General features: G+C 41.9%; 1 protein-coding gene across 5 annotated transcripts in view; it reads left to right on the top strand.

Moving 5' to 3' along the window:
• NSMCE2 (NSE2 (MMS21) homolog, SMC5-SMC6 complex SUMO ligase) overlaps positions 1–26,449 on the top strand; it is a 131,787-nt gene that overhangs the window by 20,395 nt on the left and 84,943 nt on the right. For all 5 annotated transcript variants that reach the window (XM_061447732.1, XM_061447731.1, XM_061447728.1 and 2 more), the window contains one exon: positions 8,173–8,279. In XM_061447732.1, coding sequence (XP_061303716.1) covers positions 8,173–8,279 — 107 coding nt within the window. The remainder of the gene's footprint in view (positions 1–8,172; positions 8,280–26,449) is intronic.

Here is a 26,449-nt window from a genome sequence, read left to right as displayed (position 1 = left end):
CTCCCATCCCTGGTTCTGAGGAAGGCAAGGTCAGCAGCAGCTCAGGGCTCAGAACTGTGCTCCACTGTGTGGTGTAGGCATGCCCACGCCTCCACAGGCAAGAAGCTTCTTAGTCATAGGAAAATCCTTTCCCATTAAAATTATTAGTGAATGCTGTTTTCAACCTTAATTTCATCATACATTGAAATCCACTGAGAAGAGAGGCAGACATATATATAGATATATATATAGTTAGTAAAACAGAGGGGGTTTTGTTCTTTGTTTTATTAGAGATTTGTCAGCTTTCTCTGTGAAGATAACATGTGCCTTTTACTTGCTTAGAAAATACAGGTGTGGTTTTGCTACCTTTTTCTTGGCAAACTAGTTGGACCAAGAAGTTTTTCCACCCCCCAACTCCGCACTGCTACAGTTTGCCACCCCCTCAATTGTCCTGGTACAACTTTGTATATGTACACCTCAGATTCAGTTACATGTGTTTGGGGTTTGTTTGGTTTGGTTTTGGAGGACAGAATGCTATTTTTAGCTTGGATTGTGTCATTAATCCAGTCTATAATACCACCCCATGGAAAGTCGTATTATCCTAGCTAAGGGGCAGCAGAGCAGAAACAGAGAACAACAAGGGTGAATGCCTGGGAAGGAGAGCTTGAGTTGCTTCTCAAAACTGTTGCATCTTGTAAATGCTTTATCCTCCTTTCAGTGCTTCTGCTTACTACCACACTGTCTTTATTAACTTCAAGTTGGTCTTTCTGCAAAATTAAGCATGTGCTAATTGGTAAAATTAAGATTAACCTCACTATCACCTTGGAATTCAGTGGGTGCAGAAGAGGTGCTGGTCAGGTGCCGTTCTCTTCTGTCCGAAGGGAGAGAATTGTATGGGCCTTGATCATAGAATCATAGGATGGTTTGGGTTGGAGACGACATTCAAGATCATTTAGTGCAACCTCCTGCCATGGGGATCCAGCCCTGCCTTTACTAGACCAGGTTGCTCAAGGCCCTGCCCAGCCTGGCCTTGAACACTGCCAGGAAAGGGGCATCCACGGCTTCTCTGTGCAACTTGTGCCAGTCCGTCACTATCCTCACAGTAAAGAATTCGATATTTAGTCAATCATCCATCCGTTTTCGTTTGGGGAAGTGTGTAGACATTACCTGTATTCATGTCTTGGTGCTGAATGTGTGGCATCAAATACAGAGGTTACAGTAGCAAAAAATATGTAGCTGTGATACAAAGACCTTTTTCTCTTTTTTTTTTTTTCCATAGCAAACTGTTTACTTGTGACGGATTAGTTGATGACTTTATTATTTGTGTGCCTCAGCCTAAATTAAACCATCTCTATTGGTGTTAAATAGTATTTTACTTTGAATTTTACACAGCAAAGCATGTCAGCGCATGTTGGAGTGTTTTGCTAAATCAAACTCTCTGTGAGAACCCTGTTTATTTCATTAGGAATTACCACAGTGTCAATAGGTGTTTGAAGGTATTGCCCTTCTGTTTGTTGCAGTCTGTTTGGATGTTGTGTCAGAAATATCTGGTAAGATAGATCTTTGTTACTGCTCTCAAGTCTAAAGTGGGATCATTATGACTTTTTAGCCTTCCCCTGGTAGTCTCAAAGAAAAAAAGTAGTACAGTAAGTTGCTTTCAAAAGCACTGTTGGCCTAGTTTGGCTGGTGATGGGGTTTAAGAGAGTTTCATGTTGAGCAAAAGTTTCATGATTATTATAGAATAATATAGTAAGGTATTTTCACAAGGGCTTAGTAATACTGGGTGCCTCAGCTTCTCTGTGCCCACTCTGAGATGACTCTGTTTTCAGAATGCGTGTGGCACCCACTCGTTGGAAACGCTGGGCCCTTGAGATGTTTGAAACTGGGCATTCAGCAACCAAGATGGGTGGCACTCAGACCCTGCATGGTCTGTTTCTGTTGAACTTCTGACGCTACAATATAATGTTCTTGGGTCTCATTTCCATGGGATTGGCAGGAGCCTCTTGGGTCACTGAATCTTACCTCTTCCCATTTCAGACTCTCATAGCCTACAGGGAAATTGTTTGTAACACAAGATGAGGGTGTTTTTTGTCATGAGTAGTCTGTAATCTAACACATGCTCTTGGCTCATCTTACTTAAAAAAATAAACCAAAACAGGGAGAAATGTATAATTGAGCATATTTTTCAGTCATTTGCTGAGTAAAACAAATCCAGACTGAAAAGCGTGGCCTTTTGCTTTCTGAACTAAAATCTCAGAAGACTTAACTCAGGTACAGCAAAATGCTTGACCTGAATCCAAGTACTGTGGTTTGATTTGTAATTTCTTAATGGAAGCCAAATGGAAAAATAAGATGGAACTTTAGAAATCAGTCACAAGTGATAGTTCTGGTGCAAGTGCGGGCACAGTCAGGTAATGGTGGTGTTCTGTGCTGGTCTTTTCCTTTACAAGCCCCACACTCCTCTCACTTTTATTCTTTCAACTCAGATTTTTTTTAATTGATAGAATATAGGAAGCTCTGATTCAATTTCCTTGTTTGCGTGAGAGGACTTGAACTTGAACTAACATTCAACCATCTTCCAGAAGAATGGTTTAGAGATAAGGTTGCTGAATAAAGAGGAATATCACAGAATCACAGGCTGGTTGAGGTTGAAAGGGACCTCTCCCTGCTCAAGCAGGGCCCCCTAGATTAGGTTTCTCTTTCTCTCGTTGATGTAATCTCATTTGGAAGACATACTGACTTTTTATGGGCATCTAGGTGGAGGTATTGGTCTGAAAAATCAGTTGTGCATGCTCCGTCTCCTGACTCTGTGTATATGAAAGCGTATTATATATGGTTGTTGGCCCTCCAATCAGCTATGATTTTTCTTCTCTTATGAATTGCAGTTGATTAGCAGATGATTAGCTCGCTATCCAAAGGGCTCCATGGAGATTTTGGGGCACTCTACTTTCAGATGTTTCTCTGGTTTTAACGTGAGGACACCTGCATTCAGGAGGTGAAATTTGTTTTCTCTGGTCTATTTATGTTCCTTTGTATCAATTCTAATTTCTTTTAGTTTAGAATTTTATGTTGTAGCATTCTGCTCTTTTTTTTTGCAGCCTAATAGATCAAATATGTTACGGGTCAGGGAGATAAGATTTCCTAAGAAATGTCCTTTGGTGTGAGTTTTCTGAGGAGCTGTCCATGGATCTGAAGGAGAAATGAAAATGCACCCTTGGTGCTGCAGAAGCAGTCTCCTCAAGTTTCTCTTGGTCTGTATAGGCTGAAGTACTGTGGTGGGGTTCCCGCATATGTAGATGGAGGGAAACATGCAGTGGTCTCCTACATAGGTCTGTGTCCTCTCACTTCCTGAGCATCTAGACAGTAGAGGGATATCTTGCTGCCGTCTTTTCCAAGTGTTTTGTGAATCTGTTCCTAAAGAGAGTGGGTTGTTTGATGGTTTTTCTCAAGATGTATTGTCCAACTTGAATTACCGACAGTTTTGAATAGACCAAAACTGGGGGCACAGAGGGTGTCTTTGCACTTTTGGTGTTGAAAATGAAGTACTTGCTAAAAACAACAACAAAAATGCTTAGCTGTATCCTGAATTAAGAATGTACGTTCTCCTCCAGAGCATGGAGCTAAATCAAAGAGTTGGGGAGCTTGTGTTCCTCTGCTGTCAGCAGTAACGTGAAACCTGCTGGCAAAGTGTGTATTTTATCTGCTCCTGGTGCGTATGAAGACAACTGCCTACTACTGCTGTTGCTATTGGCTCAAGTGACAGATGTTTGTGTTACATGTGTTTTAAAAGTCTGAAATCTACTGTCAAAATTTATGGGCAATGGTACACCATTCCTCCTCTGCCTTGAGTGCTGGGAGAGCCTGATAGAAAAAACAGTGTGTAGCTTTGAAAGTCAAATTGATCTAATATGTAGTACAAGAGGCATAACTGACTGTCCTGTTTTCTTTACATTGAAAGTTTAACTTTTGTTAGCCAATACTATAAAGATACGAGAGTGTTTATAGATGTATTTATGTTAATCTGTGTTGTCTGTGCTTAAACATTCACTTTAAGGACTGTTATATTTGTAGACTTAGATCTTTCCTGTAATTTTATGGTATTCCAGACTATTTTGTGTTTGAGATACTCACTTCCACCACAGACTGCTTCTGTTGGCTGCAGGACAGCTGTAATACCCTAAATAAGCAAATACTGATGTTGTAACTTTTGCAGAGAAAAAGAGGTACTTCTGATAAATCTTGAGAAGTTGTGTTGGCTTGTGGATGTATACAGGGAACTCAAGTAAATAAGAACTCGCACGTTAGAAGGAAATGCAAGTTCTGGAAAAGCGGTTGGCATTTTAGGAGAGTGTTAATACAGGGAGTATTAAACCAGCACTGACTTGACTCTATTCTGTTATTGCGATTTCTGTTTTAACACTGCGGGGTTCATAATATGTAACCCAGCCCTGATTGATTTCAGTTTGAATCAGCAACAAAGCAGCTGAGCATGATCAGTTTGGTCTCACTGGAAATGAGAAATTGAACTCTTGCTAGTGTCTTTATGTAATTTTGTTATTTAATATCTGGGAAGACTTTTCAGAATAGTATCCTTGTTTTCATGATGAAAAGGGATCATAAAGTCCTGCAAGCTGGAATTCATGAAGTGTCCATATTCAGCCAGCTAATTTTAAGATGATGCACGTGCACCTTTGAAAATTACAATTATGGCCTTGAACTAGGCTTTCTGTGAGTAAAAGATATAATATTGCAAAATGTATAATCTCTGGGTGGTGAGGATAAGGACTTGTGGAGAAACGCTTACTAAACTCAACATATTTAGCCTAGATAACAAGGAGACTTAACTATAGTATGCAACTTCGATGGTATTTTGTGGCAGTAGCTAAAAGCAGATGCAGAGGGTTTGGAATGCATTCCTAAGATATGAATTAGAAACTAGATTAGGATAAATTTTGATCAGATAACAGAAAGGCACTGATCCAGCCTTTGATTTTGATGTTGAGCTAGGTTGTTGGCCTGCAGAGTGCAAGGTTTGAGTACTTGGGAGAGTTAGCTGGCTTTGTAGCTGGAGTCTGGCTGGAGGCTATTCAGCAGATAACGTGGTTGCAGTCTGCTGGAAGACAGTGCTTTGAATCTCTTTACCATCAATCTCTACTGCCCTCCCTGCAACTGAAATAAAAGTAGCAGCAGGGCTTGCAGAGTGCATAGTGGACAGTGCCTGTTGAATCTTTCAAAAGCTTGATATGATTATTAAATTTTGATGCTTCTTAATATTGTAGTGCTGTTAAACTAATGGGTTGGTGGGATTTGGGAGAGTGAGTTGTAGGAAGGTGGAGAGGAGCAATACATCTTTAGAATCATAGAATGGTTTGAGTTGGAATGGACATTAAATCTCATCGAGTTCCAACCCGCTGCCATGGGCAGGGACACCTTCCACTGGAGCAGGTTGCTCCAAGCCCTGTCCAACCTGGCCTTGAGCACTTCCAGGGATGAGGCAGCCACAGCTTCTCTGGGTGCCCTGTGCCAGTGCCTCAGCACCCTCAAAGGGAAGAACTTTTTCCTTGTATCTAATCTAAATACTTTTTCTTTTCCCTCATTTCTTGTTCCCCGGTAAGATCAGGTCAGCGGGTGTGTTCTGATAAATCTGTGGTGGCGTCTGTTGTAAGAAAACGTTGAAGGTACTGGGATTCCTGCCTTGATGAGCTGTAAAACTTTATATCCCCACGCAGTCACCCACAGCTTGTTATCATGTGCACCTAAGCTCTGCTCTGCATCTGCTCCTTACCAGGGAGGAGCAGAAGTGCTCTGAGCTCATCAGGGGAAGGGAGAGCGTGGTGGGAGCAGAGCAGCCATGCTCAGCAGGTTATTGCAGTGTGTAATGTGAGACAAGGAGAGGTTTTTAAAGACAAGTAGAATAGCCTGTAATGTAAGTTTTCTTTTAAATGTTGTTTAGGACATGGGGAGGTAAGTGGATGGGAACAACATGAGACATTTTCTCTTAGCTTTCAGCACTTTGGACTATGGATTGAACTGCAGATAGAAAATGGACTCTAATATCTGTCAAAGAGCAGAAATAGGAGATGGAGAACAGCTGACCTGTATACAGTCCTTCAGATCTATCTTTATGTCCATAACGCCTTCAAGGGCAGGCTATGATCATGGGTTAGTGACACATTCAGCAGTTTTCCAGTATGTATGACATACTTTATGTGCATAAAAAAATAGCAATGGGAAACAGCACTGAACATCACAGGGACTTAAAACAAGCCAGTGGATAGGTGGAATGGTCAGTACATGAAGAATGTAGGGCAGGATGTATTTACAGCTAATATCCCTCATACCTGAGCTCTGTTCCACCCCTTTGAGCTTTATTTTAATGCATCTCTCAAGTTGTAACATTATTATTCTTTACCTAAAGCTTTTTGTAACTTTTAGGAAAGAGGGCGTTGATACAGCTCTCTTGGTGTTTAACAATGCACTTCTCTTCCCCTGAAAAATAAAAGATTTACGCCACAGTACTTTCCTTATGTCGTGGATATGATTCATTTTGACCATGGGAGGAGAATGACAGTTCCTTGCTACACAAACCTTTCCTGTGATTCATGGAGTGCCATTTGTGTCAGCCTTGAAGGAGGCACTTCATATGCTTCCTAGCAGGAAGGAAAAAGAGCATGATCATAGTTACCCGATAGGATATGGAAATTGGGTGGGAGGGAAGGGAAAAGGGAGAGGGAAATGCTGATTATTCAGAAGAAAACTGCAGGAATGCCAAGATTGTGTCTGCAACATCCATTCATCTGCTTAATGAAAAATGGATACATACCAAGCCTGTATCTAATTAAGGGAAACATCATGACTCTAATTGCCACGTTCACAAAATAGTATGGCTTATTATGTAACTTTTTGGTGTAAATACATCTTAGCGCTTTTCCTTCTGTCTCCTGGATGCATCTTTTTTTTCATATGGTGAGAAGCTCCTTTCCCTCGGTGATGTGTTTCAGCAACACATCAGATTTTGCCCTCAAGCTGAGACGGCCGTATACAATGCTTTATGTCAGCTTTCTGCAGAGAGAGATTTCTGTGCTCTAGCATATTAATATAGTTAGCAGCTTAGGAAGCGCACTAGCTTGCCAGATCAGAAGACATTTTCTTCACAAACAAAACTAATTTAAAAAGCTCTACCATGATTTTCTGCCTCAAATTAACAGCACAGATTGGCTACTTAAACTCGTTTTAAAGAAGAATACTCCATGAAATTGCAACTCCTAATGCTGCATGGCAGATTTTGGGGCTCTTTCACAGCTTCCAGCTGCTTTCTGCTGTTTTCTCTTTACCTGGAACTGCAGGGTAGGAATAATGGGAGCAGGAGGAGCAGAAACTTGTGTTTCTAATTTCTAAGGGTGAGGGGCTCATGGCTGGCAGTCCTCCCACAGCTGGCAGTGTTCAGTGTGGTACATGCATGTGTCAGGAGATACAGCTGTGGCTGTTCAGCCCTGTAGCATCTGTGAAGGGTCCTTATCCAGCTAAGTAGATGCACAGCAACATTAGAATGGGAAAGCAGAGGTGTAGTTAGAGAGGAAAGGAGTGAGATTAGGAGAAATGCAGAAGAGAATAAAAGTGGATGTGAATTACTAAGCACATGTCCGGTGTTCATTGATTTTCACTGGCAATTAAAATTTTACTGCTTGATTCACCAATGCTATTCAGTATCCCATTATTTCCTGTGTTATAAAATGCTGGCTCTGTTTTGATTTTTCAGTAACTATGTTTATTGGGGATAAGGGGTCTAATTATAGCTCTGAACTATACGGTACTGAGAGGGCATTTAAGTCTCTTCTGACTATTTCTGAGGCAGTGTGATGAGTCATGAAATATAACTTTTGCAGAAAATATCCCGATTGCCTAATGACTAGGTGTTGGTAGATGAAATCACACACACTCTCTCTTGTTCGCATGAAACCAGGGAAGTGTCTTTCTGAGTAAGCTGTTTGTTCAAGTTACCCAAGAAATGGCAAGGTCCACAGCTGCAAAATAGGCAAAAAGTAATGCCGAAGAGTTTGAAAGCACCTGCCGTGCCTTACAGATGCTTTAGATATTTGCGGCATTAATACTTGTCTCTATATCTGCAAAGAAAAAATGCTGCCTAAAAACAATGTAACTGATCATCCATGTACAATATTTTTTGTTTTGCAGATGATGTAGAGGATGTTAACAGCATGGAGAAAGTCATGATAGAATATGCTGCAATGGACAGAGAACTTAATCATTATATGAGGGCAATTGAAGAAACGGTGAATCAGGTAAACTGCCACTTATGCCAAAGTTACGAAAGCATGTCCTTATTTAAACATTATCTTTCAATAGATACAAATGTTACATTAAAATAATACATAGGAAGAGGCATCTTTGACAGTCATAAAGTACTGAAGTTGCCAGTACAACTGTTAATTTTTCTAACCAGCTCGCATGCTGTGTGATGCAGTTTCTAATTGCTCCCCACAAAACTCCTGTACCTGTTGGGATATGGGATGAGCAGTGCTTTGGGGATGACTGGGGATCTGTAGTTAAGACACCATAGTCTCAGCTGGTACCTGCTTCGTGTACTGCGGAGGATGGAAGCTGCATAATGAATGAGGCAGCTGATTTCAGGAATAAAGTGGTTGTGGCAGTGGGAGCCTGGTTTCCGGAACCTGGTTTCCAAAGCCTACCTGCTGTATGAATGTCCTGATGCTTAATAAAGGGTGAGCTTCTTAATCGTTTGCTCAGTCATCAAGGGTCTCATTTGCTCCCTGACTGCCCGTGTGTGCAAGAGCTGTCTCATTCCCGCACGTTTGGGGGTTGCTGGCTCGTTGAGCGTGATGACAGTTGCACGGCAGGTGCCGGGGCAACGTGCATGGAGCGTGGGGAGCACGCGTTGGGAATCCCCTTGCCGTCAGCAGACCGGGCTGAGGGAGGACGCCGTGGGTCAGGCAGCAGAGCCCAGCGTTCGGAGCGTTCCTCCCGTTCTGCCGTTCGCGGACAGAACGCTACGGCGAGCAAAACCCCGAGGGCCGGGGCGCGGCGGGACGGCCGCAGCACTGGCCACTAGGGGGCGCCGCGGTTGCGCTCCCCGCGGGCCGCGGTGTGAGGCGCGGGGCTGCCCGATGCGCGGCCGCGTGCTCGACTCTGTGGTGCTCGCACGCATCCTCCCATCAGCACCGTTCCCGCGCCGCCGTCCCCTCATGGTGCCTCACGGCTCTCCTGTCAACCCCTCGTTGTCGGTCCCGGGCTGTCGGACTCGGCTCTGTAACCCCCTTACCGCGGTTCCAGTGCGCGGCCGCTGCTTCTGTCCTTCCCTGACCGCCCTGGAAACGGCTCCTGAGTTTGCTCCTTGCTGACGCTCGCAGCCTGGCCATTGGCAGGCAGGTATTGGAAGTGTAGGCTCCCCGGCAGATCCAGGTGTTGAAACGGGCGGTTTCAGTGCACTCTGCACTTGATCACTTCGCTTTTTTTGGGCCACATCATGCTTGGAGAATGCAGCTTTCAAAGTGACTGATTTTTAGTGGCTGCAAATAGACTTTCAGGTGTCAGTTTTGTATGGATTTACATCAAAAAGGCAAACCCCTGATTTCCCTTGAAGATGTGAAATCAGTGTTCTGAAATATGTTGAGCTTTTCAATGAAATCTGTCTTGCTATTGCTTTTTTGCTATTTTTAAAACAAAATCAGGAGAGCAAAGCAATTTGTTTTCCACTAATTCTACTCTGAGTAATACCTACGTGGGATTTATTTCATGGAAAGGTTTTCCTTCAATAAATCTTTTAAATCACCCTGAGTCAGACACTTAACTGAGAAATCTTCATTCAAATAATTAAATATTACATGTTTAAAAGGAGTCAAAACCTGTGTCTACATCAGCAGATGTAGGACAGCATTAAGTACAGTATTCCCCATGCAGTCTTTAAATGCACATTTCAACTCAGATGTGACCATAATTGCAGACCGCCACGTTTATACTTGTCAGCAACTGGATGGATCAGAACTTTTTCCTTTTACTTGGACTATCCATGGTTTTTAAAGCATTCCTAGTAAAACATAACATAGTCCTCACACCATTAGAGATTAATGATGTGTATCCAGACTTGAGTGAAATGCAGTAGGTTTATATTTTGATTGCAAGCTATTAACTAAGTGATGTGTTATTGTTTCAAGTGATTTTCAACAGTGTGACTTCTTTTATTGTTCCTGTGTATAAGCAAGACACTTTCTTCATCCTCAGGAATATAAAGATTAAGCCCATGCTTTCACCATCAAAGCACAAATCCTGTTTACTTCAGACGCGTTCAGAAAGGATCTTTTAAGTTAAGCACAGGTTTAACTTGAGGTATTTTTGTGGGTGTAAGTAGGGCAATGATACATTCATGACTTTTAAGACTGGATTCAACAGTATCTGCTGTGTGCATATCTATGCCTGTGTGCAAAAAATATGAAGTCCTGGAAGGGCTGGTTTTTATTTTTCCTCCCTTTTCCCTAATGTAGCTCATTTATGTGTGACATTTAAGTGTCAGACACTCCTCCTTGCTTTGCTAAAACAAGCTTCTTCCCAGTTCTTTCATTTCTAACATTTTAAAAGTGCAGCTCCAAGACATTTAACACATTTAAGAGTCTATGTGGATTATAAAGTCAATAATGGCTAATCTATTAGCCTCTAGCCACACTTCTCCTATCTCTGCTTCATACCTTGCTTTAGGGAATTCTCTGTACTTTCCACTGCCAGGATCCTGAGCAAGCCTTTATTAGTAAGAGTAGAGAAATAAACTTCTGCAGTAGAACAGATACATTCTGTTCTCCAAAAAATAACAGCTAGTGCTTTGTTTTGGGAGGATAGGTATGTGCCATGCCTCGGAACTGCGCAGGGCATCTCCAGCTACTTGTCAGAGACAGCTTAAAGTCCACTTCTGGGAAACAGAAACCGTTGCTGAATTTAGGGCTGCACCTGGAGGTAGCTGTTTAAAGGCTCTGGTTTAAAATAGCCTCCACTGGCTTGCTCCCTGCTTCCATGTGAATTCCTTACCTGAGGGCTTTCTCTGGGGAGCTGCAGCAGGTCATCCATTGTCACAAGCAGTGTTTTTCATATGCAGTGTTAACAGTATTTATCTGAAGCTGCAAAACCTATTTTATATGATTATTTTGTGAGTTTGTATGTTGTCATTTTTTCTGGTCTTTAGTTGCCTCGTGCAACAGTGGGTCTGAAAGGGTGTTGTATTCTGTGTTTCGCCTTCTGATCGCTAGCCTGTAGTGAAATGTCCAACTGGATGTTAGTAAGATAAGGTTACAGAGGCAGTTAAAATTCCTAGTTTATTATTTTATTATGTGTACCTTTAAATGCCATTGACAAAAAGGTGATACTGTCCAACAAAAGTACAACTATTAACTAGCATGAAGTAGTCATATGTTTTTAAAAGGCAGGGTTTTTACTGTTTGAGGCTCAGTAGGTGGAAAGCAGAAGGTGGAACACACCAGCATCCTCTTCTGGTAGAATCAGCAGCCTGTTGAGCAAGAAATGAACAGTTGAATCACCCTGTTTCCAACAATAGACTGTGGGAAATCCTTTGTTTGTGGAAACTCCCGGTGCCACTGGATTTTCTTGTACCTGTGTAATGACTGGACTCCTACTGCTGCTTCTTTTTTTCACTTTTAACAGTTATATTAAAATAAATTACCGAATATTTGGGTCCTTTCCATGCAGTCTGGACAGCACTTTTATGTTTAGTGTAACAACAAAAGATTGATGGAGCTGGAGCTATCTCTTGGAGGCTTCTTTGTACTCTTGCAGAGGACCCAAGTGATCGGGACCCAGGCTGACTTTAGCCAGTTCAAGTGTCCCCAGCTCTGGGAGAGCTCTCAAGTGGCCAGTGTGCCAGCATATTATGCCTGCTTTCTCACTCCCACTGTGCTCTCTGGATTAGCAGGAGTGTTGGTGGTGAACTCTGATCGCTGTATCAGCTCTTCAAGCATTTGGCTTGTTGGGGACTGTAAAACCTGGCGTAAATTTTCTGAAGTCATGGACTTGTCTGAATGAAAGGAATTACAATGTATTTATTGCAGACTGGTCTGGAGAACAAGGAAGGCATAGCAAACTTTGCAATGTTGTGTTATTCCTACCTCTCCTCTTCTGCAAGGGAAGAGAACCTGGGCTATTTTGTTCCTTTTGGAGGTGACAGCAAAGTGCTCAGTGTGGCAGTGGCATCTCTGGCAGAGATTGCTTTGTATTTCCTCTTGCAAGTTTCTGCTTTGCCAAACATCAGTTTATCTTGCTTGAATTGTGTCTGCCTTTTGCTAAGCCTGGGCGCTGTGAGGGAGGGTAAAATCTGAAGCTGAGTAAGGTAGAATTAAAACATAGATGTGTCTAAGAAGAATTTGAAGAGCCAGTTTAAGGATGCACAGAGTGGCAAAAGGCAGGGGGAAAGGTAAAGGACATAGTTTTAGGAAGTCATGAGGTCATATAGAGAGATGAGGAAGAGGCTGGTTGAAAGTGTGCTGGGAAAGAGGTGATGTTTTGCTGGAACAAAAAGATGGAAAAATTAAAAGCCGTATTGGTGCTATGTTTGATCCCTGTTCTGCTCAGAACAGCATTTCCATGTTGTTCTAGGTGAGTCATTTCTATCAACATGTCAGTGGCTGCTGACATCTTTGTTTTCTGATTGTCCTGCATGGAAACTGATTTAGACAATTATAACTGTAAATTAGATGAAAGGTAATTATAGTTTGAACACAGGAAGTGAGATTAAATATGTTCTTTGTTAGGTTTTATCTGTAAAACTACATACAACTGATGTAGGTGTATGTCTTGATAGAGTTTGATATATAGATGTGTTAGTCATTCATGCCTGCGTGACTTCACACCTTGTCAAGTGATCAGTCTTCCTTTGGCAAAGAGGAGGAGTTCCTTGCACCATGTTCCTTGTATGGGAGAAGTTTTGTCTCTACAGAATATACAGGAACTACTTTTACATTTGTTTTGTTTTTGATAATAGTTCCCTTTAGACGAGTTCACTGGGCAGGGGATAGGAGGGGACGCTTGTTCACTTTGTCAGTAATTTAGAGCAGATTACTTATTATCTTCATGGCCAAGTGTGTAGGATCTAATCCTGCGGAGGAACAGTTCCCTTCAGTGATGTAGGTCATATTCATTCCAAGCATGCAGCTTGTGTGTGATCTAAGTAGCATCTGCAGAAAAGGAAAGAATCCTATTTAAAACTGCTGTACAGTCCATGGGCTATGTTTGACTTGCAGGCAATTTAGAAGAATTCCAGTTTCGTCACTTAAAACTCATTACATAACTTATGTAACACTGTAGTAGCTTGGACAGTCTTCCTTCGTCTCAGAAAAATGAAGGACTTAAAGATAGTATCTTGATTACCTGGCCTCTGCCAGCATAACTGTGTTGGCCGCAGGTCATAGTGGAGAGGGTTCTGCCAATGTAGCCAGGTCATCTCTTTCAACAAAGCAAACTAAAGCAACAAAACACTTTACATAGTGGTAGCTCCACCTGCAGTGCGGGTTTTGAAAGAATAGCGAGGTCAACCGGGAGATGTAATTCCACCCAGCTCCCATTCTCCTTGGTGGCGGTAGAGCTAATGTGGTGACCCAGTCCAGTCTGTGTGGCAGGTACTGACAATGTCATCAGTGACCTCTGCTGCCTGTAGAGACAGGACTGTGCTTCAAAATCAGTATGACACTTAGTTTTCTGTAGGGCTAAGTAACAGGCAAACTATGAGTCCCATGGGATTCATGTACTTTAGCTGGTTCAGGACTCTGCAAGTGACTGGCACTGTGATACCCATTACAGCACTGTCAGTGAAACAATTTTTGACATGGAACTTGTGACTTTCATAGCACAAACAGCCTTGTTTGGTGCTGATGCTTTCCTAATGAGCACTTTGCTCTTCTTTTTCTTCTTGCAGCACTGTCATGACAACATGTTTTAGGACAAAATCTGCTGACAATACCTATATCTGCAACTATGACCTTTACTGTTCCAGCTGAGTTCAGAGCGTTTGCTCTCATACGTGCAGGGCATCAGTGCTGCTTGACTCTGAAATCTTGTGTGCTAGCCATGAATATTTTGAGACCCTCTTTTCATCAAAAAAGTCCTCTGTTGCACAGAAATAGCTCAGGAAGATGTTTGTGGAGTCTGCTGCCATGAAAAACAGTTCAGTGAAATGGATGTATCTTTTCTTCGACTGGTAGGAAAGATGAAAGAGCTGTTTTAGGCTTTCACTGCATTTATCCTGACTCTAAAATTGTAGAAGCAAATGAATCTATCTTAAAGTTCACTTACAACATACTGAAGTGCACCATCAACGGCAGCAAGTCAATCCCCTGGTGAAAGGCATTATACCTGTGCAATGTCTTCTCTCCCATGGAACAGTATATAGATTTCTGGAGAAATTGCTTAATCTTTAAAGTTTTGTTAATAATGCATGTTTCCTTGGCCATTATTTTGGTACCTTGAATAACCAGAATTGCTCTCTACTGCTTTTTTACTTGCTAGCTACTAATGAAGCCACTGCAGACTGATAATTCATCTTACAGGACTGTAGAATCATAGAATGGTTTGGGCTGGAAAGGACTTTAAGATCTTCCAGTTCCAACTCCCTGCCATGGGCAGGGGCGCCTCACTCTAGACGATGTCACCCAAGAGTGTCCAACCTGGCCTTGAGCACTGCCAGGGATGGGGCATTTACCACTTCTAAGCAAAGTATAAGCATTGTGTCAAATCTGTGTCAGGGCTCAGGCAGGATAATAGGGGAAAATAGTCTGTCCCTCTATAGTTATGCATCTGCATGTATGTAATGCCATAGGGCTGACTAAAACTTTTATAGGCAGTTTACCAGCTGTGAAGTTCTTTAACATTTTAAAGTTTCTTCAGTGCAAGTTCTTTGATGTAGTTCAGAATGCTGTGTCCTACTGCCATCTCCAAACAGTAATTCAAACAATATTGCCCTGTTGTAGGCATGTTCTCCATTTCCTGCAGAAACTGGGACAAGGATGCATTTCAACACATTTCTAATATTTACTTTATAATATTTACTTTGCTTTTTTGTGTCTGTCTCTGTATGTGTTGGGCTCAGCATTTGATGGAAGCCGCTTCTTTATTTTCCCAGAATTAGTAAGCTGTGTGTATAGTTCATTGCAATAATATGTCAGAGTCCACAATTGATGAGCTGCAATAAAAATATTGTTTTAGCGAGCAGTATATAAAGAAGTAGGAGTAGTGTTTTGTTTCATGTGGGTTATATAGCACATCCTCAGTAGTGTGTCTGAGTGTCTCATAGCACGCATGAAAACACGTCCTGCTTTTGGAGACTAAACCCTGGCAACCCTTGCACAAGAACATAGGTTTGTTTGTCTTCACTGTGGGTGCTTACATTTGTCAAGCTAAACATTCTCCTAAATATTTGCAGTGTCAACACTGCAGTTGCTGAAATGGCCCGTGGCCTGTGTGGGGAGGAGTGGGGCAGCAGGGGCAGCACCCTGGTGGTTAGTAGAGTAAGGATTTGGGGGAGAAGAAATGTTCTGGACCTAGGGCCATTACATGGAACTGAGAGCTGCATAGACAGACTGGCAGCAGGGGCAGTATTTAGAACCACAATGCCAAAGAAATCCTTAGAACCCTGGAGTAATTGGAAAGCTGTGTTTGTTGTGCTGGGCAGCAGTGCTGCCCAGAAGGTAACAAAACTAGCTTGGCCTTAAGGAGGACTGGATACTGTATTCAGCTCTAATAGCACCCTATGTGGTTGACCTTGACAAATTGTTTTACTCTGTGCCCTGGGCTATGGTCCCATGTTCATTAATACCACTTTTGTGCGGTACCAAATCACCTGGTAGCACACTCTCATCACATAACCCCGATCACAGGATACCACGTTTGTGCTGGCTGCGTGCTGGTTGCAGAAGGACAGACGCTACCTGATGGAGCAGAACTCAGTGTAAAATTAGACCTGGCAGGGTGGGTTGCACTTAATCAGTGCGTCATGCAGCTGTGGTGGTTTTGATCTTGCACTAGACATACTGAAACTGAATTTACTGACTAGTTCAACCACCAGCTCAGTCACGTGGACAGCATCCCCTATCTCTGTCTGGGAAGAGATTGTTTTTTCCTGTCTGAAGCAATTTGAAATCAGGTTTTTTAATGATTTTATTTTAATACTAGGGATTGTACTTGGCAGTCTGTACTGTTTCTGGAATTCCAGAAGGTCACAACAGAGAGCAACCGAAAGTCTTTGTGGTTTGGATCCCTGCTTTTCTAGGCAATGTCTGCATGTCAGAGTCATCAGGAGTTAACACTGTCTGGCTTAGTTTAGCCAAGAGGAAGAAGATAAAATTATGAAATGGAATGAAAGTGTAAATTAAAAAGCCATCTGCATCTCAGACCATGGAGTATTATTTGTTTTGTTGATGAAGCTCATAACTGGCAACGCTGGAGTTGTAGTTTCAGTCCATCAGTAGTGAAAACAGTCTGTCAAATAAACCGTCTCATCTAGAAAGCTCCTGCTGACAGTCCAGGGATTTAAATGCTGGGCCAAGGGGCGGGGGGTAGGCACTGAAGATGGGATGATTCTCAGCAGCAGGGGTTTAGGCTTGGAATTAATTTCTCCTGTTAATTGAACCCACCCAAGTTGATCAGTGTCTTTGGGGAGGCAGTCCTGGGATGCCTTCCCTAAAATGTCTCTCTCCAAATGTTCAGTGTTGTTTTAATTAGTGTAATTGCTTCCAGAAATTATATGTTGGGTATCTTAATATTCCTCCCCCGGAAGTTTAAATGTTTGGTCATTTGTTTAAAGCCATTTACACTTTCTTTTAGTATGTTTTTTTAACTGACCTTATCAATAAAAATACTCAGTTACACAGATTTTCCCTCTGCAAAATTCTTGGCAGCATCATAATGAATCACAGATAAAATGTTGCTTACAGCATTAACTAGATCACACTTTTTTGTGGCTGCTACTACTCTGAATTTGTTTATGTTAAACAATTTCAGCTGAGAAGGAGTTAGTAGAAGTTGCTACTCTCATTCCTAACTTCCTCATGGATTATTTGGGACTTTGCTGAGCTGTCCAATACTGGGCGTAAGCAGGAGTGTGCATGCAACAAGTGACATTAGTTTAGAATGTACCAGATTCTTGAGTCTTCGTAATAGGGGCTGTTCTGAATGTTATACTTTCACAGACCTGCATATTTAGGGCTATTGTTAAAATGGGAAGAACTGAAGGTTTGTGGAGCATTTCTTTGTTGTAGTTTTTAATGTTGGGAGTTAAGAGCAGCTTTTTGATGTTTATTTCATTAAAATATATAATGGACTTCTCATGATTTTTAACACATGTGCTCCACCTGCTCTGCAAATGTTGAATTGTCTTTCTCACCTTTCGTATTGCTCCTGTTGATGGGAGGTAGTGCTTTGATTTCAAGGGAGCAGCATGACTTCTTTGTGTCTGTGATTTGCTGCAGTATATAACTGCCTATTTTAGTGCTCACTAAAATAATAATTAAAAAGTCTGCTTAATAGCATGTATGCATTTTATTATCTTTCCAACTTGAGTAGAGGTTTCAAAAAGGATCAAAATCCTGCCAGAAATCAATACCAGATGTCACGGTATCTCCCAAATGTGGCCCCATTGGTGATAACCTACTGTGAGTTATAAACACTGCTTGATAATAAGGGTTGGCAAGTTGGGCTCTCATCTTACTTAACTAAGTGCATTGCCTGTGTAAGCTGATTTAACCAGCTGAAGTATTTCTCTTATTCTTAGACTTGCATGTTAACACTAACAGTGAATGGAAAATATTTAAAATGAAGGAAGAAAGTAAGTGTGTACATCAGATACACTCCACACTTCCTTTTAAAGTGTAAAGTTCCCATGTTATCACGCACTCACACATACTACACCTGATAAATTCCACAAAACCAGAGAAAGGAAAAGCTCGGTATTGTTGCTACTCTTAACTCTTCTGTCTCTTTTCAAATGTTTATGCCTTGCTGCATTGTGAACAATTCACAGTGTTTATTCAACTAGATGCTCATCCTCTGGTCAAAGCTGTTGTGATGCTGTTTTTTCCTCAGCAGTTTATTATCTGGGGAGAGGAGAGGACAGTAAAGGCTTGGATGCAATATTGAGTTTACAAGGGATGTTGGGAGATGGTAAGTAGGGAAACCTTACAGGGTGTGGTTTTGTGGTCTGTGCTAATTGTTTTAATGATGAAGTGTGGGCTGAAGATGAAATGTTTCTCTATGGATATTTTTATGCTTAGTTGGAGGTGATCAAGGGATACAGGTAAAGGCTGGGCTGCACAAGAGTCAGTTTAGTAAAACTGTCTGTTGAAACTGGGCGTTCCTGGACTTAGCTGTGAACACTACCACTGTATGCTCTTACTCCCTGCAGGACAATCCCACCTTCCCACTGCTGTCTGTTCAGTTCCACTGACTGCTGGAGCCACAGCCGTCATCACCACCTCTTTTCCACAGTCATGTTGATTATGTTCAGTTTGGTGGGCAGCTCCTCTTCCTCTCCTCTTGCTTCCTTCACCTCTTACAGCCTGCTAAGGCTTTAGAATCCCTTTCTCACCTTGTTTAGACCAAAGCTAGAGTTGGCTATTGTTAGGTGCTGGCACTTGGAGAAGATTTACAGAAGCATTGCTTTTTCTCCCATCCACACAGTGCATAGTATCTCTTGGCAGACAGAATCTGACAGAGCAGTGGAGATCTGTGAACAGTGTCTTGAGAAGATATGTCCATGAGACCAATTTGCATAGAGCTGCCCCATCAGTTACAATGATGTGTGTCTCTGCTAACCCTCTATGAGCTAATTAGACCTGGCTGTAGCTAGCCCTCTTCCTTAATCTATCACAGGTTTGTGTATGACTGCCCTCCTTCATAAGTCAGGCTTATAGACATCTATCAGACAAATCCCATCAACCAGGTTTATATGCACAGCATAGATAACTGGAGTTGTAACGTGTATTACAGCTCAAAGTGAGTTTATACTCAGCCATTTCAAAACCCCACAAAACTCAAAACCAAACTCCTTTTATTAGTCCCTCCTTGTAATAGTTCTTTTCAATGGTTATTTGTCTGTTAAATTTTTAATAGAAGGACAGTGTTTTATGTTGAGGAGTAAATATGGTTGAAGCAAAAAGGATAAAGGATCACAAGTGTGGCTTTACTTCTCTTCAAGGCAAAACTGCCAGTTAATTCATATAAGAGGTGACTTTAATAGTAGGGTGTACAGTCATGGATGGAACAGAAGTGCTTGTGTCACATAAAAACAAAGAGCCATTTAATGAAATTATCCAGCAGCAGGTTTTAAACCAACAAAAAGAAGTAACTTTTTACAAGGTGAATAATTACATTGTGGAATTAATTGACACAGGATGTTACGGAGACCAGAAGCATTAATGGGTTCAAAAAGCTACTAGACAAATTAATGGAAGAAAAACTCATTGAGAGCTATGAGATGTAAAGATTCACATACAGTCACTGTCTTGGGAAATCCCTAAACTGCAAGTTGCTAGAAGTAGGGAAAGTATGTGGTGGGAAACAAGGGAAGATCTTTCTGTTTGGTGCTCTTGTTATACTCCTATTCCAGCTTTTTGCTTCTGTTGCTGTGAAAGACAAGAGCATACGCTGTGTGGATCTTTGGCCTGATGCAGTACTCACATCTTTATACAGCAGAAAACAGAGAGTCTACAAGCGGTACTGCATCCTGTAATTTATGTTGACTGGCTGCATATCTTTAGATGAGTAACTTTTATACTTTGTTTCAAACTTATTTTGGAATGTAATTCTATCTTAAAACTATCTTTTGCCTCCATCATTTTAATATTTGGAACATCTTCAGGGTATCTAATAATTTATCTCTCTGTTCTTACTCATATAGTGGATGATTTAAAAACCGAGTAAATGAACAGCTCCTGCTCTGGGCATTGTTACATAATTGAAAAATTCTTAATCTCAAAGCTCACTTCAAATCTCTATTATATAAAACCACACAAACCGTTTAATAATTAGGTACTAGCAGATAAATTCCAGCTTGAAGTTAGCAGAGCTACACCCACTTGGACTACGGAAGGGTTGAATCTTCAGCTAGATCCTTGTCTAGCAGCTAGTTTTCTCCCTTAATGCCCAAGAAAAACTTAACTTGTTCTGAATACCAAATCTCACCTGTAAGAGGAGATGACCTACAGATCTGGGTTAGTAGCTGCTGGAACTCCTTATAAGTTTGATGAAATTCCAACTTAAGTACCTGGCAGTGTTCAAGGCCGGGTTCGACAGGGCTTTGAAAAGCCCAGTCTAGTGGAAGGTATCTCTGCCCATGGCAGGGGACTAGAACTGGATGAGCTTAAGGTCACTTCCAACCCAAACCATTCTATGATTCTATGATGGAATGTTTCCCTAGATGTTTAGGTAGGTTTTTTACTCATTTTAATAGATCAGAATCTTAAAGTTTTAAGACCTGGAGAAGTGAACATAAAAATACCTTTTATATCGCCAGCAATAGTGTTATAAACTAGAAACGTGGTCCAGCTGGGCTTAAATGTATGGTCAATTAAGCTGAAGTTAATAGCACTGTCAATAAAAAGAAGATCATTGTTTTACATGCATTTTCCCCACTTGAGGACATTGTGGCTCCACCATTTGGCAACTATGCTCTAAGCATGATTTGCCTCTCTCAGCCTCCTGTTTCTCAGACTAAAAAACCCAGCTGCTTCAGCTTCTATAGCCATGAGCCCATGGCCCCTTCCCAGACTCCAGTTTCTCCACATGCCTCTTGAACTGGGGAGTCTGATATTGTATGCTGTATTCCAGCTATCACCAAGTCAGCGCTTCCTATAAAGTAACGTCCTTTGTTGTGCTGGCCCCACTGCAGATAATGTAGCCAGTAGCCAATTTGCCTTATTAGCAGTGAGAATGTTTCCTCACATTTCCCTCGGCATCTTCCATAACCTCCCTGTCCTTTTCAGCAGAGCTGGTGCAAAGCCAGCCTTTTCCTAGCCTGCACTGATGCATGGGGTTACCTGCCTCTATTAAAGCTGCAGAACTTTTCTTCTTCAACGCAACATTTCCAATCCTGTATTTCCTCAAGGTCCTCAAGTATTGGCTAGAAGGTTGCTGGGAGTGCATTGTATTTCATCACCCACATCACTGGTGAAGATATGAAACATTTTTAGCCCTGCTGTTCACCACTATAATACTCTGCTTGGTAGTGGCTACCAACTGGATATCAAACTAATGTTTACTGTGAATGTTACCCTCTGAGCCCAGCTGTCCCAGTAATTTTCAGTCTGCCTACCAGACCATTTGATTACATCCACCGCTCTCCCCACATCTGCCTTTCAGGTCAGTTCATCACATAAGGCAATCAGTTTGATCAAGCATGAACTGCCCTTTGTAAGTCTGTGTTGATTGTTACTGATTGCTTTTTTGTTCTTTGCGTGTTTAGAGGTGGATTCCAAAAGGATGTGGTATATAATCTTCCCAGGGGATGAGGTGAGACTGACTTGGAGTTTCCCAAGTTCTTTTTCCCATGCCTTTCTAAGACGGGCAGAGTGCTTTTTCCAGTTTGCAGGGGTCTGCCCCAATGATTGTTCTTCTTTTGGAAGTGACAGGCAGGATTCTTGGAGTCACATCAGCCAACTCTTTGAGATGAATCTTGTCTGTCTTCATAGCTTTCAATATGGCCAGCTGCTCTAACTCATTCCTAACTTGTTGTTCCTAACCTGTTCCTTCCCAAACCAGCCTACTACACCTGGAAATCTAGGAGTAATCTTTGTGAAGACTGAGGCAAAAAGGCATTCAGTACTTCAGCCTTTGCTATCTGCACAACCACTAGGTTGTTTCTCCTATTCAGTAAAATTCCCATGTTTCCTCTGAACTTACACAATTCCCTCTTGCTGCTGTTTATATCCCTCACTTATTTTAATTCTAAATGTGCTTTGGTTTTTCCCATTTTGTTCCTAAGTACCAAAGTAGTGCTTTTCTAATCCTTTTTTATTGCCTGTTCTTGTTTGCTGTATGCTATTTGCATTACAGTTCATTAAGAAGCTCCTTGCTTAGTCAAGTGGCTCTTGTACTGAAATTTCCAGTCATCTTGTACAGCAGGATTATCTGTTCCTGAACTCTCAGTAAGTTTTCTAAAAACACTTACCAGCTATCCTAGGCACCTTTTGCATCAAATTCCCAGGAGATTTCTGCAGAGCCATCTCCTGAATAATCCAAAGTCCACTTGCATGAAATCTTCTACTTACCTTCCCAGTCTTCTGGATCCTGAATGCAGTCATCTGATCACTGCTCCCAAGCTACTCTCTGTGACCACATTTGTCACTTGTTCTTCCTTGTTTGTACACAGAGATCATGTAAAGTATTACCTTTGTTTGGTCTCTCTAGCGTTTACATTAAAAAGGTATCAATAATGCAGTCTAGATGTACCCTGGATTGTTTGCACAATGCCATGGTACCCGTGTGGTTAAAATCCCCAGTGAAGACCAGGGCTGGTAACTGAGTTGCTTTTGGTAGTAGTTTGTAGACAGCCTTATCCACTGGCCTCCTGAGCAGGTAGTGTGTACCAGGCCCCTATGCTCTGTGGCCAAGGTTGCTTTTGTCTTTGCTTTTGACTGGAAGGTTTTTGTCAGATACGTCTCTGGTTTCACACTGGACCTCTTCACAGGCAGAGAGATTCCTTGTAAGTAAGTGCAACTGCCCTTCTTCACTGTCTGTTCTCCTTGAAGACCCCCCTGTGGCACTCTTCCAGTCATGGATGCTGTTCCATTTCATCTTTGTGATCCTGATCACATCAGGACTCTTTGACTGTGCCAGACTTCCAGTTCTTCTTGTTTGTTGGCCAAGCTCTATGTTAGTTCCCAGACACCTGAGGTAAGCCTCTGCACACCCTCCCTCCAAGTGGAAATGTGTAACTTTCCTTGTGGCCTTTTCTCACACTTTCCCCTCCCTTCCTTTCTGTCTGGGCCAAGCACCCATTCCTCAGTGAATTTTATTTTAAAGCCATCCTCACTAGAATAGGAGATCTCTTCACAGAGATGTTTTCGCTTTGTCAGGTGGCTTCCAGATCCTTGTAGCAGTGCATCTTCACTGGATGAGGCATTGTAATCAAAGAAACTGAAGTATTGCTGGTGACAGCAACTGTAAACCAGGCATCAGTAGACTGGTTACATCTGCTAGCAAGACCTCTCCATTGACTAGAAGGGTTGAAGAGAGCACTACTGGGATTTCTGCCTTCTCGTATTGCTCTGAGCTCTCTGTTCCATTTGAGCTGCTCAAAGTTTTCCTTGGCTATGTTGCTTCTGTTCCGCAGCGGTGAGCAGCAAGAGGCAGAATTTGGAAGGCTGGGTGAGTGTTGGCAATTCCTGTGCAATATGAGTGATCTAGGTTCTGGGCAAGCAACAGACTCACCTGGAAAACAGGGATGGATTCTTCTGTTTCATACAGGGGAGTATCATTAGCCACTACCACCAGTGCTTTCTGTAGTACTAGTATTGTATCCAAAGACTTGAGATACCCATTCAGAATTTTCTCTTCAAGCATCCTCCGCTGTTACTGAAAATGGGCATCTGGAGGAGGAATCAAAGCTTGTTACCTGAAGTCACAGGCTTCCAGCTTCCACCCTCTGCAAGTTTGTATCCTCTGGTCCTTCAGTCATTCCTTTCTTCATTTCATGCCTTTCCTAAGGGGGTTATATCTTGGAGAAATTTCTTCAGAGGTCCTGCCAGTGTCTTGTGTGGCAGCCCTGATGCAGGGAAGGCCCCTGACCTCTCTTGGCAGCTCCTCACTGAACATAGCACTGATGTAATGAGAACACACCTCCCTGACTCTCTGCTCCAGGGAGGAGCACTGTATGTCTGAGCAGTCCAGAATGTACCCTCAGCACATCCACAGAGGCTGAGGTTGCCAAGAGTACCAGCAAAGCTGCGCTGGTGACCTGTGCTTCCTTATCACCATTTGTGAGCAGCTTCAGTTGGTGACATCTCTGGGATTTCTTTACACTCCCTGCAATCCAACTGCCATATTAACTGCTTTTGTGTCCTGATGGTAGGGCTCATTGTTGCTGGTGTGCCCTAGGGTGCACCATCTCATCTCTAGATGAGTAGGAAGGTGCTGTAGGTTAACTGCCACTAGTGAGAATCCCACCTGACTGTGAGCTCCTCATGCTGCTGGTTAGTTAGTAAGCCCCCTGTCCTGTTTGCTTGCCTTGTGATCACATCACACATGACTTCCTCTTGCACTGATGTTCAAAACAAGGGTTGGAAGGTAGACATGAGTTAGCCATGTGCTTTAGGACTAGGAGTAGCAATCCTAGTTTCAGGATAGGCAATTTAGCATGATTTATATAGGGATTGGTTCTGTGTGCTTCCACAACGACCATTCAGTAAAGTAAATATATGTTGTTATTTTTTCATGTGAGGTATTTTTAGTAAATCCTCAGTGCCTGTTTTATTGAATGACTAATGCATCTTGGTACATCTGAATTAGATCTATAGTGAGTCATTTTGTTTTGTAATGACATATTTAAATGTTTAAATCTCTACAGAAATTAAATATTGTAAAAGACTTTAACCTTTTGTCCTGGGGCTTGGTTTGTGCCTGTATTATATCACCACAAGGCTCTGCTATGCAATGAGCCTTCTGCTTACTCCTGTAAGCTCAAGACTAACAGCATGCTGTACCAGAAAAGCATTTCTGGAAACCATAAATGAGCCAGCATGTTTTTGCAGAGACAGAATTTTTGGGTTTTTTGAATCAGATCTTTCCCTGCTTGCTGTGTAATGTTGTTGAATTTAACATTTCACAATACAGTTGTTGGACTCTTCATTTTTCCCAAGCACCGTTTCCCCAACATTGCTAAGATTTTCCCTCCTCTCTTCACAGACTGTAGTCACTTCACCTTTGGAAATGAAGGCTGTTTATGGGGAAGGTTCTGCCAGTGACAAAACTAAAGTAGCGGTATCAGTAGTCCCTATTCCCTGCATTCTTGCTTTTCATGTCTTTTCTTTTGGTAGGGTTTTCTTTTGTATTGTTTTATTTTGTTGAACTCTCATGTAGGACATGGAAGCTGAAATGACATAAAAGGATCTGCAAGTTTTATACCAGGATAACTGTAAAATAAAGATAAACATTTATTGCTTGGGTAGACCAGTTGAACAACCTTCCTTGAATTACTTTGTCATGTGTACTACTTCTTGAGCTACTTCTTTCCTAGACTGCTATCTTTCTTTTATCAGCTCACAATGCCCTTAGAGTCCTTGAGCAAATGCCTGTTATACCAGGCTGTCCTTATTTTGAAATACCTTACAAGCTTTCACTTGTGCTTCATTATCCTGCATTTGTAATCTCTGTTTCTCCTGATGTGTGGTTTATATTGTGTCTTTGCTTCTGTGCCAGGTCCATCATTTATTCTGCGAGCTCTTTAGGGCAGAGAGCTGTTCATCACATCATGTGCTTTTTGAAGCCCATACCATATTTTTAGACTCCAAAGAATGATCATCAATCATTTCGAAAGACCAATATCCCATTATTCTTCTAGCTATAAATACTGTTTGAGGCTTCTTCTTGCCTTCTCTAAGTGAGGAATCAGAACTACCACAGAAAAAAGTTGGGTTTGTACTTGCACAGATGGGTTGCATTGTGACAAAGGGTTTGAAAAAGAAACTCCACCCCAACAAGCAAACAAATAAAACACCTAGCTCTCACCATTGTGCAAGAGAGCTGGTAGTATATATGAGAAGAATGGTGCATATTTGTGGTGGTAATTCTGAAATGGTTGAGCCTTTCTGCTCTGTGAATATTTATATGTAAAATACAGAGACTGGGATTTTCAGAAGTACCTACATGATGTAAGAACCCTGCAGAAAGAAAATGAGAGGCTGAAGCCACAGCTGAATGGTTGGGCAATAACTTGGGATGTGGGAGAGCCAGGTTCAAGTACTTGCCTCAATTATCTTTTAATTAGTTATACAAAGTGGAATAACTTCAAACAGGAGAGATGGAGATGTCTTACCCCTGAGTACCCAATAGCCTATGGGCTAGGCCAGCTAATATGGGATGAGCAGAGATTTGAAAACGGGTCACTCATCTTACCGATGACTCTTTTAACCACTAAGGTATTAAATCTGATAGTATGTGGATTTCTCTCGTCATTGTTTATGAGGAAGGATTTGCCTGGCTTAAACAACTGACTCAAGGAAAGGGTTTGTGGTGGAGGTACCCGTTGCCATTAGAGAAATAGGACTCCCTGTCTGTTAGACAATCTTTGCTTAGACAGCTGGCTTGGGTGAGTCTATTTTTCTTTACTTTTGTTTTTTTTCATGCATTTTATGAAAAGTCTGACTGATGTAGGGAGGGAGTTGTGTTAGGTAGCAGGATTTCTAAAGTTTACATGGTACAATTTGCATCTTTGCTACAATTTGAATCTTTGGGT

This window comes from Pezoporus flaviventris, unplaced genomic scaffold (genome assembly GCF_033815535.1).
Source record: "Pezoporus flaviventris isolate CSIRO_AGI_PZ_B2104156 unplaced genomic scaffold, CSIRO_AGI_Pfla_v1 ptg000007l, whole genome shotgun sequence".
In the NCBI taxonomy this organism is placed as follows: domain Eukaryota; kingdom Metazoa; phylum Chordata; class Aves; order Psittaciformes; family Psittacidae; genus Pezoporus; species Pezoporus flaviventris.
The sequence above is the reverse complement of the archived record's forward strand: the minus strand, read 5'-3'. Positions and strand labels throughout refer to the sequence as shown.